This window comes from Taudactylus pleione, unplaced genomic scaffold (genome assembly GCF_031769625.1).
Source record: "Taudactylus pleione unplaced genomic scaffold, aTauple2 ptg001091l, whole genome shotgun sequence".
Classification (NCBI taxonomy): Eukaryota; Metazoa; Chordata; class Amphibia; order Anura; family Myobatrachidae; genus Taudactylus; species Taudactylus pleione.
Window position 1 is genome coordinate 3,176,063 of NW_028285492.1, and position 17,703 is coordinate 3,193,765.

The 17,703-nt window shown below is 48.7% G+C and overlaps 1 protein-coding gene across 12 annotated transcripts in view; it reads left to right on the forward strand.

Annotated features, from left to right (window-relative positions):
* The window catches only part of ABLIM2 (actin binding LIM protein family member 2), a 238,804-nt gene that overhangs the window by 117,541 nt on the left and 103,560 nt on the right, over positions 1-17,703 (forward strand). For all 12 annotated transcript variants that reach the window (XM_088461731.1, XM_088461737.1, XM_088461729.1 and 9 more), the window contains exon 2: positions 12,681-12,824. In XM_088461731.1, coding sequence (XP_088317857.1) covers positions 12,681-12,824 — 144 coding nt within the window. The remainder of the gene's footprint in view (positions 1-12,680; positions 12,825-17,703) is intronic.

A 17,703-nucleotide genomic window follows, 5' to 3' on the forward strand; every position in this document is an offset into this window, starting at 1 on the left:
TGGAGATACGGTTAAGGAGCGAGGGGGAGAGGTCAGGGGTGGAAAGGTAGATTTGAGTATCATCAGCATAGAGATGATATTGGAGGTCAAAAGAGTTGATGAGTTCACCTAAAGAGGACGTATATAGGGAGAATAGGAGAAGTCCAAGAACAGAACCTTGGGGTACTCCTACTGTTAGTTGAAGTGGGGGGGGAGAGGATTCATGAGAGAAGACAGAGAAGGAACGATCAGAGAGGTAGGAGGACAGCCAGGAGAGGGCAATGTCACGTAGACCAAGAGAGTGAAGGATTTGCAGGAGGAGAGGGTTGTCTGCCGTGTCAAATGCAGCAGAGAGGTTAAGGAGAATGAGCAGAGAGTAGTGACCCTTAAAAGCAGTAAGGAGGTCATTGCATACTTTTGTGAGGGAAGTTTCAGTGGAGTAGAGAGAACGGAAGCCAGATTGAAATGAGTCAAGGATGGAGTGGGAGGAAAGAAAGGTGGTAAGCGGTTGTAAGCAATATGCTCAATGAGTTTGGAAGCAAAAGGGAAGAGAGAGATGGGTCGGTAGTTGGAGGGTATGTTAGGATCAGGGGTAGGTAATTTAAAAATGGGAGAGACAAGGGCATGTTTGAATGCAGAAGGGACAGTGCCAGATGATAGGGAGAGATTGAGGAGGTGGGCAAGATGGGAACAGGCAGAAGTCGACAGGTAACAGAGGAAACGGGAAGGGATAGGGTCAAGGTGGGAGGTGGAAGGAGGGGAGGACCAGATGAGGGCCATGACTTCCTCTCCAGAAACAGGGGAAAAGGATGTCATAGTTGGTGAGACCGATGGGAGCGGTGGTCAGGGAAAGGAGTGCTGAGGGTCTGATGGGATATGATGTCCTGGGATATGATGTCCTCACGTATGGAGTCAATTTTAGATGTAAAGTAGGTGGCAAAGTCAAGGGCAGAGACCGAGGAGGGGAGACGAGGAGGAAGTTGAAAGTGGCAAAGAGACATCGGGGGTTTGAGGACTTGGAGGAGATGAGGTTCTTATAGCGTGTATTTTACCCAGTATTACAGCCCAGGGACTCACTTTTAGAAAGTGTCTGGGTCCCTGAGGACGTGCTGTGGACAATCAATGACAGGCAGTCAGCGATTGGCCGCAGCACAGCGGAGACTCGGCACAGCCGCATTGCAGGAAAAAAAAAACAGCGCTGCCGCTGTCATTGAAATAAGCACCGGTTCTGAGCCAATCAGGGCTCACGGAGGGGCAGCCAGTCAGCAGCGGCTGCCGGTCCGCGAGATCCGATTGGCTCGCAGCCGGCACAAGCTTTGAATGATGGTGGCGGTAATAGGCGTAACTACGGAGGGTGCAGGGGGTGCGGTTGCTATGGGGCCCGCCGGCCCAGCAATCGCACCCCATGCACCCTCCATTTGCCAGGCGCCCGCTGAGAGTGTGTTACCAGCGGGCGCCCGGCTCCTTCTCTCCTCCCTCCCCCTGGCGGCACCCAGAGGACAGAGCTCAATCCTGAGCTCCGGCTTCCGCGTCCCGCAGTGCACTATGGGAGTGACGTCATGACGTCACTCCCATAGTTCCAAGGAGCGGGCACCGGGGACGGACGGCAGCAGGCACTGGAGCGGGGTGCGGGGGGGGGGGGGCTTACTACTGTGGGCACTACAGGGGCCTTACTACTTGGGGCATCATATGGGGGCACTACAGGGATCTTACTATTGGGGGCACTACAGGGAGCATTACAGGGGCCTTACTACTGGGGGCATCATATGGGGGCATTACTGGGGCCTTACTACTGGGGGCATCATATGGGGGCATTACAGAGGCCTTACTACTGGGGACATCATATGGGGGCATTACAGGGGCCTTACTACTGGGGGCATCATATGGGGGCATTACAGGGGCCTTACTACTGGGGGTATCATAGGGGCCTTACTACTGGCAGCATCATATGGGGGCATTACAGGGGCCTTACTACTGGGGGCATCATATGGGGGTACTACAGGGGCATTACTATTGGGGGCACTACAGGGACCTTACTACTGGGGGCACTACTGGGGCCATTACTACTGGGGGGCACTTTCAAGGGGCATTACTGGGGCACTGCAGGGAGCATTACTACTGGGGGCATTACAACTTGGGGCACTACAGGGACCCATACTACTGGGGGCATTACTACTGGGGGTTCTACCTCAGGGGGCATTTCTTTTAGGGGCATTACTACAGGGGTCATTATTACTACTGGGGGCACTGCGTAAGGCACCATTACAGTGGGCATTTAGTGTAAGATGGGACCCATAAATTGTCAGGTAGGACCCAATTTTATTAAAGTGGAGGGTCCCTGGGACCCACATATTTTGTCACTCAGCGCGATCACTGGGTACGAGAGAAGGTAAAGCCCCCAGAGGAGAGAGCAGCAGGAGAAGTGGTGTCAGAGGGTGAAATCCAGGTTTCAGTAATGGCTAGGAGATTCAGGGAGTTGGAGATGAAAAGGTCATGGGTGGGGACCAGTTTATTACAGACTGACCTCGCATTCCAGAGGGCACAGGATAGAGGGATAGTGTTTGTGGGGGAGATGTGAATAAGATTATCAGAGTTACTGTAGCATGCAGGGGAGATTAATTGGGTAGACCGATATGAATAGAGTTTAGTGATGATGCGGTCACCTGAGCTAGAAAGGGAAACTAGTAGGTGGGCAGGGAGGGAGATGTGGATGGCAGTGGGGTGAAGTGACAGGGAGAGGAGTGTAAGAGAAGGGATTAGTGGTGGGGTAGTAGGACAGAGGGGGGGTAGAACAGGAAGAAAGTGGAGTGATGGGAGAGGAAGGGAGAGTAGGCAGAGGAGGGAGGAGAAGGGGAGGAGGTGGAAGAGACCAGGGGGAAAGGATAAAGGTGCAAGCAGTGGGCAGAACAGGATTAGGTAGAGATTAGGGGCCTGATTCAGAGCTGAAAGCTCTGACCAGAGCGCTCGCTCTGAATCAGGGCCCTCCTACCTCATTTTGGAGCGTCCTCATTACCACCCACTTTTTGGAGCGTCCTCATTACCACCCACAGTTATAGCGAGCGTCCATGATGATGGTCGCAAAGGTCTTGACCATCGCGACCATCGGGCTTGCGACAGAGACCCTGCGGTAGGGTCTCACTACCGCAAGCCCTGGAGTGATTTTGGCTCTATCAGAGCCAAAATCACTCCCACTGACATCACTAGTGATGTCAGTGGGGCCGGCTTGAGACGGTAGGCATTCCCATGGGAACGCCTCCGTCTGGCAGGCACGCCTACCAAAGGGGGCGTGCTGTCGATCAACATCGACAGCACGCCCCCTTTGGTGCGAGACCCGGAGCGATGGTGAGCCCGTTGCTCGCCGGGTCTCGCGCATGCGCACGACGGAGCTCCCTCTGTCGTGCGCATGCGCAGTGGGGAACATCGACCCGCTTGCGAGCGTCCTGCCGCTCGCGAGCGGGTCTGAATGACCCCCTAGGTTCAGTGTAGGCAAATCAATCATCTCCTAACATGCTCAACCTGACAGTATCGTCAGATTGACCATCATGTTCGGGAGCTGATTGATGTTGGAAACGACCAGCAGGAGCACGCATCGCTGGTCGTTTCCGACATTTACATCCCCGATGTGTGCCCAAGTACTGAATGATTGCACATTACGATGTCGTAATCGTGCAATCGCTCTATGTTATCGGGTAGTGGATACGCGGCATTAGAGTATCCTTCCTCTGATGGTACAGAAAATAAGTGCCCAATTGTCTGTTTGCTGAAAAACTACTCACATATAACTTTTCAACTACCAGAGATGCATTTAACGATGAAGGAGGAAATCATCTACTCAGCAAAAAGTCAAAAAGTTTTGCTGCTTCATAAATAGAGCGATATACTATGTACTGGGGTAACCCTTAGATGTATAGGGCAAAAGCAAAATAAGCCCTATACATCTATAAAACCTTTTTGCTGGCAGCAGGGCTTCTTGCCCTTTACTGAACAAACCTGTCAGTCTGACAGTACCAGCAAAGCCTTGGTGTCTGGAATGTTAACAAATCTGTCTCTAGGGTTTCTGACTTTGTTTAGGGTGCCAAAACAAGTGTGCCTGTAGCCACCAATCACATAAATGCGTCCCTGCAGATTGGCGTGCTTAGTTAACATTGCTGTGACTTAAATTCAAGATTTTTAGTTTGTTAGTCGCATTTCCTTTTATCCCCATTGCACTTATTATAATATTTATTTATTAACAGTTTCTTATATAGCGCAGCATATTCCGTTGCGCTTTACAATTGTAAACATTAATAGGACAAAACTGGGTAATAGCAGACAGATATATAGGTAGGAAGGCCCTGCTTGCAAGCTTACAATCTATAGGGAAATAGGCATTGTTACACAAGGTAGGTGTTATATATTGCATTTTGGTCCAGCCAGAATGCACAGTTACTTGGTTGGCTGCATGATCCAGTCACACAGGAATTTCAACCAAATGTCATGAGGATGTGAGAGAAAGACGATGTGTGAGATTGTGTGTGGACTGTAAAAGGGGATATAATTAGATATGGAAGCTATGAAGGTTATGTGGGAGGTTCTGGAATCTGATAAGATGAGTTTTCAGGGAACGCTTGAAGGATTGGAGACTAGAGGAAAGTCTTATTTTGCGAGGTAGGGCATTCCATAGAGTGGGTGCAGTGCGAAGAAAGTCCTGTAACTGTGAATGGGAGCAAGTAATGCATGGGGATGAGAGACGCAGATCTTGTGCTGAGCGGAGAGGTCGGGTTGGGAGATATTTTGAGATGAGTGAAGAGATATATGTTGGTGTGGTTTGGTTAATAGCCTTATGTGTAAGTGAAAGCATTTTGTATTGAATACGGTAGAAAACCGGCAACCAATGGAGGGACTGACAGAGCGGGGCAGCAGATGAAGAATGTTTTGCAAGGAAGATAAGCCTTGCAGCTGCAATCATAATGGATTGTAATGGCGATAGCCTGTTTTTGGGTAGACCAGTAAGGAGGCTATTGCAATAGTCAATGCGGGAAATAATAAGTGCATGGATTAGAGTTTTTGCAGTGTCTTGTGTGAGATATGGTCGAATGTTTTTTAAATGTATGTAACATGATTTTGAGACAGATTGAATGTGGGGAACAAAGGACAGTTCAGAGTCAACGATGGCACCAAGGCAGCGAGCTTGTGGGGCAGGGTGGATGGTCGAGTTATCATTAGTGATAGAGAGATCAGGTTGGTAACTGTTATTGGCCGGTGGAAATATAATTAATTCTGTTTTAGAAATATAAGTTTCAGGTGGCGAGATGACATCCAAGATGTAATGGCAGAAAGACATTCAGTGACACGGACCAATACAGATGGTGATAAATCTGGAGAGGATAGGTAGATTTGAGTATCATCCACATACAGATGGTACTGAAATCCAAAAGAGCGGGTTAGTTTGCCAAGAGAGGTGGTATAGATTGAGAATAGCAGAGGACCTAAGACAGAGCCTTGCGGTACTCCAACTGATAGAGGTAGCAAAGAGGAGGCAGAATCAGAAAAACGAACAGTAAAAGAGCGATCAGATAGGTAGGAAGAAAACCAAGAAAGAGCTGTGTCCTTAAGACCTAGGGATTGCAGTGTTTGTATGAGAAGAGAGTGGTCAACAGTGTCAAAAGCAGCAGAGAGATCTAGAAGAATTAGGAGTGAGTAATGGCCTTTAGCCTTGGCAGTGACAAGATCATTTACTACCTTAGTCAGTGCTGTCTCTGTGGAGTGTTGGGAACGAAAGCCGGACTGAAGTGGGTCCAGTAAGTTGTGTGAGTTTAGAAAGTGTGTGAGGCGGGTGTAGACAAGTCTCTCAAGTAGCGTGGAGGGGCATGGGAGCTGGGAGATAGGACGGTAATTTGAGAGAGTTTTAGGGTCAGAATTTTGTTTTTTCAGAATAGGAGTAATCACTGCGTGCTTGAACAGTGATGGAAAGTTGCCAGTATAGAGAGAGAGATTACAGATTTTAGTTAGGGTTGGGATGAGCACAGGAGACAGAGCTTTGCTGATTTGTGAGGGTACAGGATCTAGAGGAGAGGTAGTAGAGTAGGAGGATGAGAAGAGCGTAGATACTTCATCTTCGTTTGTGAGATCAAATGAAGAGAATGTGCCAGAGGTTCAGGTAGGGAATTGAACAGGTCACTAGCTGAGGAATAGCCTACCATTTCATTTAGGATCTTATCAATCTTGTCCCTAAAATAGGAAGCAAGATCTTGTGCACAAATAGTAGCAGGTGGTTTGGGTGATGGAGGGGTAAGAAGCAGTTTTAATGTATTAAAGAGTTGTAGATAGTCTTATATGTGAGGAAGTAACTTAGAGTATGAGACTTTCACCACTGACGTTCAACTTTACGCGATATCCCACTGTACACAATGATGTCAGACAATCATAACCCTCGACATTGTAAAATAAAAAATCAGGACAAAATTTACCTCATGCACGAACCAGTTAGCACCTTACCAAGGCCGTACTGTCCATCTGGCACTCCTGCCAAATGCAAGATGGACCTGCTCCCACTAGCACAATCCCTCCATGATCATCACGGGAGTTTCTCTGTAACACCCTGGAGGCAGTTTAGCCCCAACGGAAAGGTGTTATGTGCAGCACCTTATCAATAATAACTTATATTTAAATCCCCCTGTATATAAAATACACAATGCTCAGCACGCCATACAGGGGACTCAAACTCCCAACCTCTTGTACCACAATCAGACACAACACAGTAACAGCCTGCCCCCTCAGAAGGGGTAGGCAAGAACTGGACTGTACCAGCTGGAATTAAATGAACATCTTCACCCACCTTGCGCTTCCACTCTTACCTTATGGCGGAAATCTCTTTTGCGGCAACAGTGTATGTTAGATCATCTGTCACTTGGCGCCACTCCTCTAATTGTTTCTCTATGTGCATGTGCAGAGAATTGAATGGGCCATCCCTGTCTGGGGGCCATTTATGCAGGATGTAGTCGGCATCCCGGCGTGCGGGATGCCGACAGTCTGAATACCAGCTCTGAAAACTCAACAGGTCGGGATCCCGGCACCAGTATCCCGACCGCTGGTATCCCGAAGGTAAGTATCGGGGTGTTAGGCGGCGTTTAGGGTTAGGTAGCGGGTGAGGGTTAGGCATTAGGAGGAGAATTAGGGTTAGGCACCGGCTAGGGAGTGTTAGGATTAGGGTGCGGGGAGAGGGAGGTTAGGTTTAGGCACTAAGGGGGGGAAGGATAGATTTAGGCATCGGGGAGGGGGTCTTAGATTTAGGGTGTGGGGAGGGGGAGGTTAGGTTTAGACACTAGGGGGTAAATTTACTAAAGTGACAGTTTTTAGAAGTCAGTTTTAAAAGTGATGCTTCTCATAGCAACCAATCAGATTCTACTTAACATTTAACTAGCACCTTCTAGAAGATAATAGCTAGAATCTGTTTGGTTGCTATGGGCAACATCTCTTCTAAAACTCACTTCTAAAAACTCCCACTTTAGTAAATTTACCCCTAGGGGAGAAGGTTAGGTTTAGGCACCAAGGAGGGTGGGTTAGGGTTAGGGTAGGGGTTAGAAAAATACTTACTGTTACTTCCTATGGGTGTCGGGATTCTGGCTGTCGGGATGATGCTGTCGGTATTCTGACCAGTGGTATCCCGACAGCCGGGATTTCGTACCCAACCCTGCATGCGGAGCGGTCTAATGGCATGTTGGGAGGTCTGGGTGGCATGTTGGAAGGTCTGGGTGGCATTTAAGGGGCATGTGGAGGCAGGGCCGTAACTTGGAGTGTGTGAGCGGTGCTGTCGACCAGGGCGCAACATATCCGCTGCAGTACTGTCTGGAGCCCCCTGTAGCCTATACAGCCACCCGGAGCATCCACAGTGCCGTACTTCCTGGTGCTGACGGCCATGCTCTCTCTTCGCAAGATCATGCGGTACTGTAGGAAGGGCTCTGATGCTATATAAGCGGCATGTGGTTGGTCTCTTGGGCATTATAAGGGCGCGTGGGAAACACCTGGGCCTGGGGGGACTATTTTTCCATGTTCACTCCCCATTATGTAAAAAGGTATATATACCTGTTCTGGTCACGGTGAAGAGTTATTCAACAATAATGCCTGCGTGTTGAAGCTTGTACAAAGAAGCACATTCTGAACATTTAAAATTAACTGTAACATTTTTATAATTGAATTTAAATGAAGAAACTCATTATTTCCTAGACTTGTTACATGAAGCCACAGTGCATAAACATATTCTCAGATTTCAGGAGCAAGCTCTCGGTAATGTGACTCGACAAGTAGCTGTATATTATGCAGACAGCATATTTAATCATTTAATCCACTCCACATTCATTTCTAAATTATACACCTTGATCACGCTGAGACTTAAATAACCCGCTATTGTACTCAATCTAACATTTTACTGCAACGGCAAATGGTTTCTCTGCCTTCCGCAGGAGAGCTAATGAAATGTTTTTGATCTGCTTCCTAGAGATTGTCAGCAACGGGCATCTGACATTTATTATTCATGGCGGGCTTCCGCAGCGCCTCTTAGTTACACTTTAAGCTGTGATACCGGCATTCTTACTTTTTTTCGTGAAACATATCGATTGTTTCACAAGTATAATGTTAAGTGATGAAATATTAAATTCACATAGTACCATTAAAATAGAAATATTCACATATTATTGTAAGATCAGAAAAACCTTTCATTATGCAATTCGGTTCATTAGGAAAACAGCCTCTTGTATACATCTAGGGGCCAATTCAATTAACAGCGAGTTAGCGAAAGCGAGTTTGTTTTATGAAACGCGCAGACATTGCATGAAAGCGTGCACCCGAGACATGCGGGATTCAAATAGAAATGGCAATTTGCGATAATCGCGAGGAGACTGCGTGACTTTTCTACAAGAAGTGCAGGAAACAGTGGGGAAACCATCCTGGACCCCCAAAACATGACAACCAAGGTAGCAGGACCATATAGAAGGCTGTTAGTGACCGTAAGGAAAGTACTTAAAAGGTGGTTCTTTTAAGGAGGTTCTTAAAAGGTGTCAAATGGCTGATTTTTTTGCTTCTTATTAATGGTTAAAAACTTATAGCAAGCCAGTGTTTTCAGCAATACTGAAAAATTTCTGTATAGTAATTTTTCAGTGTATAAGTTTGTGAAAAGTTGAATTAAACACTTTTACCTTTCATCTCAAGTTCAAACAGCCTTCTCCCAACAATACACCTTCACAGATCTGTCTCGCATTATTTACACCCCCACGTACATGTCCTACATCATTTGCACCTCCACATACCTGTCCTACATCATTTACACCTACACATATCTATCCCACATAATTTACACCTCCACATATCTGTCCCACATACTTTACATCTCCACCTACCTGTCCTACATCATTTACACCTCCACATACCTGTCCCACATCATTTACACCTCTACATACCTGTCCCACATCATTTACACCACCACATACCTGTCCCACATCATTTACACCTCCACATATCTGTCCTACATCATTTACACCTCCACATACCTGTCCTACATAATTTACACCTCCACATACCTGTCCCACATCATTTACACCTCCACATACCTGTCCCCACATCATTTACACCTCCACGTACCTGTTCTACATCATTTATACCTACACATACCTGTCCTACATCATTCACACTGCCACATACCTGTCCTACATCATTTACACCACATACCTGTCCTACATCATTTACACCACATACCTGTCCCGCATCATTTACACCTCTACATACCTGTCCCACATCATTTACATCTCCACATACCTGTCCTGCATCATTTGCACAACCACATACCTGTCCTACATCATTCACACCTCCACATACCTGTCCTACATCATTTACACCACCACATACCTGTCCCACATCATTTATCCTCCACATATCCGTCCTACATCATTCACAACTCCACATATCTGTCCCGCATTATTTACACCTCCACGTACGTGTCCTACATCATTTACACCTTCACAGATCTGTCCTACAACATTTACACCCCCACATACCTGTCCCGCATCATTTACACCTCCACGTACCTGTCCCGCATCATTTAAACTTGTGGGGGCCTGGGAGCGCCACTCGATTTTCGGGAGCCTCCCAGCCATTGCAGGAGATTTGTCGAGTATGATTTTAACCCCTCCAAGTACGGTATTATTAATTAGGAGGGGTGTACCAGAGGTTCTGCACTGTCCAGACATTTTTACCTTAAAATAGATATATTTCCTACCTTTTCACCTGCTCAGGGGATTACGCACAAAGACAACATCATTTTTTTCTGAAAAATAAATAGAATTGAATTGCAAATGTAATTTGTAGTGCGAGCTCGCCGTGAGAAGGGTCCAACACACACCTAAAGGAATTGACCGCTTAGTGTTTTCTAGCAGCACTTCTAATTTTCTGCTGAGCATCACTTTTTATTGAAATGGTCACTGTTACTACAGTTATTCATAATGGAGATTTAGGGGTCCGGGTATTTCTGCTGCAGACAGGGCTTCTCCCCCCGAAAATTCACGCTGAGGTATCATTGCAATTTATTAAAGTTTGATCACAGAAGATGTGACTTTATCTCCTGAGTTCTTCTAAGTGACACAGAGTACTGCACTCAACGTGTTTTTTGAATGGGGGCTGCAGACAGGGGCGTATTAAGAGAGGAGGGAGCCAGTGTGCACTCTCCGTCCGGGGCCCCCTCCTCTCTGCCCGGCGGCCGGCAGTGCACTGAGCGCAGCAGACTCCAAGAACTAGAGTAGAATCTAGTTCTATGCCTGAGTCTCCTACGAATGCGAAGATCACTGGGGAAATGGCACAGCAGCCATTTTCCCAGTGATTTCCCTACTGCGTCTGCACAAATCACCTGGAAGATGGCCGCGGGGGCCATTTTCCAGGTGATTTGTGGAGCTAGGGTACCACTGCTGCGGGACTCCGGAGAGGTAAGTATTTAATAAATGAGTGTGCGGTGTGGGCCTCCCTATACCCAGGGGCCCTTGTGGTGCACAAGGGCCACTGGGTCCAGGGGGCCCCACACCCTGCACCCATTATAGATATGCACCTGGCTGCAGACCATACTTGCCAACTCCAATCCCTAATTGTCAGGGAGACTCCCTGAAGAGTCTAGCAATCTCCCTGATTGCACTTTACCCCCATTATGGTGCAGTCAGGGATAACCTGACGACCTCACTGCTAAATTCGCACCCTAGAATGTTGTGCATTTATTGTGTACTCCGGGCCTAATTGGATAGCCCTGGGGGATCAATTAGCTTATGGTAATTTCCCATAGCTAAATAAATTCCCGCCTAAGGCTCCACATACTTTTTCCAACCTATACTTTGAATTTAAAAAAGTCTATTCAATGTGGACAAGAAAAGTGCTGTAATTTGCGTGCTGTTGGTGTAAGCAGACTGCGCTCTATTCTTGTGACATAAATGAGATCAGATCACATTTTATTTATTACCAGTTTATTTATTACCATGACCGATTCCTGTCATTCCAAAGGTTCATATACTTTTTCTTGCCTCTGTATATTATAGCTTTCTAGCTTATTATTCAAATTCACATTTCATTAGCACCTGATACTGCATGTTTGAAATGTATCCATAATAATTTTCCGGGTGAGTTTGGTAAGTGCATGTATAATATTTTTAGATTTTATTGTACTTTATATGAATGTTTTAGCTTTCAGCGATAGTTTCCTATCAGCTGACGGAGATCCTGGCCTCGTCACCCCCCCACAACGGCGGCGACACTCCTCCGTTTTGGGAAACGGAGGCCGTCGCTGCCTCCGCCCCGAAACAGCAGGGGACAGTCAATCACTGACAGTCTGCTGCCGAACTGAAAGCGATATCGCAGTACGGGTCCAGTGAATGCGCAGATTCTTGAACATCTGCGTAAAAAGCTTCCCTGTGTCCTCTGCTGAATCAGGCCCTCAGACGCTTGCTGAGATTGGCCTCGATTCAATCCAATGCGATGTTGAATAGACCCGGGAGGGTGCTCCCAGAGCTATTCAGCATGCTGTTAAGTCAGAGAATGACGTTTCTTGTGACTTAACCTGGGTGTTTAGTTGCGAGAACCGTAATTCTCTGACTAAAGTGATGGCCGCGCGGCTGTTAGTGCCGCGCTAAGCCGGAAAACAGCCAGCACTTTAGTCGGATTTCTCCTCTCATCCCAGGAGGGTGCGAGAAGAAATCCTTTAGCTCTGACCAAACAGCGCGGTGAATTGAATAGTTTCAGGAGCTCCCTCCTGGGGCTAGTCAACATCGCATTGAATTGAATTGCGGCCATTGACAGGCAACCTGCACTTGGCATGAGAATGATGCAAGTTTCGATGATGTGACCGATGGTTGTGTCTAAAGACGCACCAAGCTGTATTACAGCGTTTAAAGAGGCACAAATTGGACGTCTCAGTCCATACACAGTCAGACACAGGGCTGTACTCCAAGGTGAGGGCTGATACTAGCATTAGCACTCCCTCCCAAATTTTCAGCACACTCATTACCTGCTGCTGTGACCATTCTGGTGATGTCATCGGCTAATTAACGCGAAAGGAAAAAGGTGATAACCATTGACTACAATAAGATGCTAAGTTCCAAACACACCCGATGAGGATTCTTCATGTCACCTAACATGCTCTTATCTAATGATAGCGTTCTGCATTTGTCAGATAACTCTCTTTTCCTGCTCCGCAGTATCCCAGCACCAGGCTGTGCAGAGCCACCTGGAGAAGCCGGCAGGAAATGCAATCCTCTGCAACAACTGCAGCAGTGCGTGTAAAGGAGAGGTCCTGAGGGTGCAGGACAAATATTTCCACATCAAATGCTTCACATGTAAAGGTAGGACCACCGGTGATTTGTCTGTCTTACACTGTGTGTAACTGGGCATCAGATCTACACTGCGGAAATATACCATCAAACATTTACTATGCACTTGTTCAAAGAATAATGCCTGAAAGCATATATTACCATTACATGTACATTACACCCTGTTTGCATCCCTATTTATCTAACGTCTAGCATGGTCGCTAGGTACCCCTACTTTCCATCTACAGTTCTTTTGTCCGGGGGAATGTCCCTATTTTTCAATATTGAGCCACATTAGACAATTCCTTTTATTTTGTATACTGAATTACATTTTTGTTATAGTTTATATATATATACAGGTTGAGTCTCCCATATCCAAATATTCCGAATTACGGAATATTTTTGGTATGACTGAGATAGTGAAAACTTTGATTTTTGATGGTTTAATGTACACAAACTTTGTTTAAGGCACAAAATTATTAAAAATAAAGTATAAAATGACCTATAGGCTGTGTGTATAAGGTGTATATGACACATACATGAATTTCATATATGTACACACACTTTGTTTGAGCCACCAAATTATTGAAAATATTGTATAAAATGACCTGCAGGCTGCGTATATAAGGTGTATATATATCATAAATGTATTCAGTGTTTAGATTTGGGCCCTATTCCTAAGACATTTCACTATGGTATGCACATATTCCAAAATACGGAATATTCCGATATCCAAAATACCCCCGGTCCCAAGCATTCTGGATATGGGAGACTCAACCTGTATATATATATCACCCACAATTCCTAATGGGAAGCCACCAGAGATGTAATTTTCAATACTCCTATTCTAACATTAGTATATGGGAAATAGGGTGACTGAAAATAAGACAATTGAAAAATATTTGGGGTCTTAAAAGTTGTAGTTTTGCAGCAGTTATACATTAGTTCAGTGGTTCCCAAACTTTCTTACATCCGGGCGCACTAGGGTATAAGCATTTTTTCTACTTCAGGGTCCATAGGGTATCCACAGGATACCTTGGGGTATAGGTGTGACTTCAGTCGCAGGGCACCAAAGAGTTAAGCTTTCAGCCTCCCAGGATGCACTAGGTCCCCCTCCTATACCCCGCCCCCGAGCCAAGGCACCTCAGTTTAGTTTGGTGCCCGGCCGGAGTCGGGTGCACCTGTTGGAGTGGGGGCTAGAAGAGCCCCTGAAGCTTATTCTTCATGCAGCTGTGGCTGCACATCTGGATGAACAGCATGGACAGTCAGTCCTGACGTCCATGCTGTCTTCCCTACACCCCGCCGGTACCAGAACGCCGGTACTGATCCGGGGATGCTGGTGGGCGTCTGGGGTCACAGCTAGCGGTGACCCCAGATGCTCCGGACCATGGCCGGATTCAAGGGGGACAGAGGTAAACAGCGGGGTCCCGCGGTGGGTCCCCGCTGATCACATGGTCCTAAGTCCCCAGGCAGGGGGCTCCCTGGGGACTGGCTGCAGCGTGGAGCCAGGCGACCAACCTGCGCTTCCACTACCCCCTGGGACAGCGGACCGCAGCAGAACGGTAGCGCTGCGGCGTCCCAGGGGTTAAATGCATGCCAGGGGAGCGCGCCTTCCCTGTCTCACAGCCGGCGCCTCCCCCGCTGCACACAGCCCTCTCTGCATGCTGCCGACTGGTCCTGTGGCAGCGCTCCTCCCCCAGGCCAGCCTCCTCTCTGCTCCTCGGCGGCCATCTTCTCCAGAACGCATGGTGAACGCTGCTGGAAGCGCTGGACGGAAGCATCGTGGTCTGGGTCCCCCCGCATACCTCTCCTCCGCTGTGGTCAGGTCTGTGTATGCAGCGCTGTGTCCTACCAGGCCCTGTGTCTGTGTAGTTGAGTGATCAGCGCTGTTAGTGCAGGAATTGTTATTTCTCTGCATTGTATGTGACTGTGCTAGCGCTGCTGCCTGTAACTTTTCTTCTCTAAACTGTCAGCTTTATTACTGTCCCTGTTCTTTCTGCTAAAGCCCTTGCGGTGCGGTGCTGCAGGGTGGTCTCTCGCCTATTTAATACTTAATTGGTGAGAGAGGTCACATACGTGGTGCCATCATGTCTGAAAGTGATTTTCCCCTCCGGCTACAGTGTACCACGTGCAAAGTACCGTTAGCGGAGGGGGAGGGTAGCGCGGAGGGCCTTTGCCGGCAGTGTTTGTCCATGGCGCGGCCTATTACGGTTACAGCACCGGTACAGGAGCCGCCCTGGGCTTGTTTCGCTCAGGCGTTAACAGCTTTAGTGGGCCAGTTAGCTCCGCAGCCCGCGTTTACTCCGATGGGTTTGTCCCAGCAGTCTGTGGTGTCGTCACCCATGCAGGGGTTCCCACGACAATTGGTGGTACCCCACAGTCTCCCTATTTCCCCGCTCCCGGGTTCTCAGGAGCCAGCGTGGGTTAACTCCCTGACGAGTTCTGTACAGCACTTGTCGGATGTGTTGCAAGGGGAGTCTGTGATGCGGTCTCATAAAAGGCCGGTGGCGTCTCTGTCCGCTCCTTATGAGGATGACGAAGGGACGTCTGATGATGGGGAGATTCTAGATCCTTACGATCAGGAACCTCTCCATACTAAGGACGCTGATGCTAAGTCCAAAGTATATATTCCTGGACTTATTCGGGCGGTCCGCACAGCCTTGGTGATTGAGGACGAAGTTCCCCCAGCGGCTAAATCTAAGTATGCCTTTTTCAAAGATGTGAAGGGCGATGCCACAGTCTTTCCTCTTTCGGGTCAGTTGGTGGACCATTTAGAGGAGGCGTGGAAACAACCTGGCAAAAGATACCAGCCGCAGAGACGCCTGGCGGTGGCTTATCCGTTCGCGGATAATTATTTTGCGAAGTGGGAATCCCCTCCACAGGTGGATTCTCACGTGACCCGTCTTGTCCGTAGTGCCACATTGCCGATGCCATCCATGTCCTCCCTTAAGGATGCTACGGACCGCAAGGTAGAAATCTGCCTGAAGTCCGCTTATTCCCTTGCAGGGGGGGCAGCACGGCCGGCTATGGCCATTTGCTGGGTTGCCAGAGCGATGGAGCGCTGGGCGGATTCATTAGAGGCTTCTTTTGAATCCGACTGTCCGGCCGATCAGGCGGAGTTGATTGGCAATCTCCGTGATTCGGCCACCTACATCAACGAGGCGGCTCTAGACATTAGTACTCTGGTGTCTAGAATTTCTTCAGCAGCGGTAGCTGCTCGTCGCACCTTGTGGCTGCGATCCTGGAAGGCGGACGCAGATTCCAAGAAAGGTCTGGAAGCGTTGCCGTTTACCGGAGAAGTTCTCTTCGGTCCGGATCTGGATAAGATTGTGGCCACGCTGGCGGCAGCCAAATCTGCCTGTCTCCCGTCGGCCGCTGCTCCTTCTGGTTCGGGACCATCGTCCTTTCGGTCATCTAGGGCCCAGGGCAGGCCCAAACCACAGTCGTTTCCTCGACAGGCTGGCCCTAAGAAATCGGTCAAGCCCCGGAAGCAGGCATGGAGTACCAGACGTCCGGCCCCCAAGCCAGATGACAAGCCTGCGGCCTGACGGTCCGGGCCTCCCTTTGGGGGATCCCAGGGTGGGAGGCCGCCTGCTACAGTTCGCCCAGTGTTGGTCGACCACTACGACAGACACTTGGGTTCTGGAGGTGGTTTCCCACGGATACGCCCTCTCCTTCCGGCACAGACCCCCAGCTCGCTTCTTCACCACGGGTCTCCCATCAGACCGGAACAAGGCTACGGAGCTGCGGAAGGTATTGCACACTATGCTCCAGGCTGGAGTTATAGTGGCGGTTCCATTCTCCCAGAGGGGCCAGGGTTTCTATTCAAATCTATTTTTGGTACAGAAACCCAATGGGTCATATCGTCCGATTCTCAACCTCAAAGCACTCAACAAGTCTTTGCGGGTCCCGAAGTTTCGGATGGAGACCCTACGGTCCTTCATTCTGGCGCTGGAACCTGGGGACTACTTGGTGTCATTGGACATACAGGACGCTTACCTGCATGTCCCTATTCTTTGGCGCCATCAACAGTTCCTCAGGTTTGCAATCAGCAGCGACCACTTCCAGTTTCGGGCGTTACCTTTTGGCCTGGCAACAGCACCACGTGTTTTCACCAAGGTGATGGCGGTCATGGCGGCTTCTCTGCGGCTGCAGGGAGTCCGCATGTTGCCGTATTTGGACGACCTGTTATTGGTGGCAGGATCTCCAGAGCTCCTGTTACGCCACTTGGACCTGACCATTGCACTGCTGCAACGGCACGGCTGGCTAATCAACTGGCAGAAGTCCACTCTAATCCCGTCTCGGAGGATTCTGCATCTTGGAGCCTTATTGGACTCGGGACAGCAAAGGATCTTCGTGACGGAGGACAAGATCTCTGCTTTACAGTCAAGGGTGCGCAGTTGTCTGCACAGCCGCCGGGTGTCCTTACACTCGGCGATGAGGTTACTGGGCTCCATGGTGTCGGTGTTCGACATGGTGGAATACGCCCAGTTTCACTCCAGACCTCTGCAGCACCTGATCCTGTCCAAGTGGAACGGGCTGACTCAGTCTCTGAAGTCCCAGATGATTGTGCTCACCCAGGAGGTTCGCCTGTCCCTTACGTGGTGGTTACAGACGACCCACCTCAACAAGGGACGTCCGTTCTGGGTTCCAAATTGGGTCCTGTTGACAACGGACGCCAGTCTTCGGGGCTGGGGAGCAGTTTCGGGTCCACACTTGTTCCAGGGCAGGTGGACGCCGACAGAAGCGGAGCTTCCAATAAATATCTTGGAACTCCGTGCGGTCTTCAATGCTCTCCAGCAGGCACAGCGGTTTCTCCAGGGTCGCCCGGTGCAGGTCCAGTCGGACAACGCTACCACCGTGGCCTACATAAACAGGCAAGGAGGAACTCGCAGTCGGGCGGCTCTCGTAG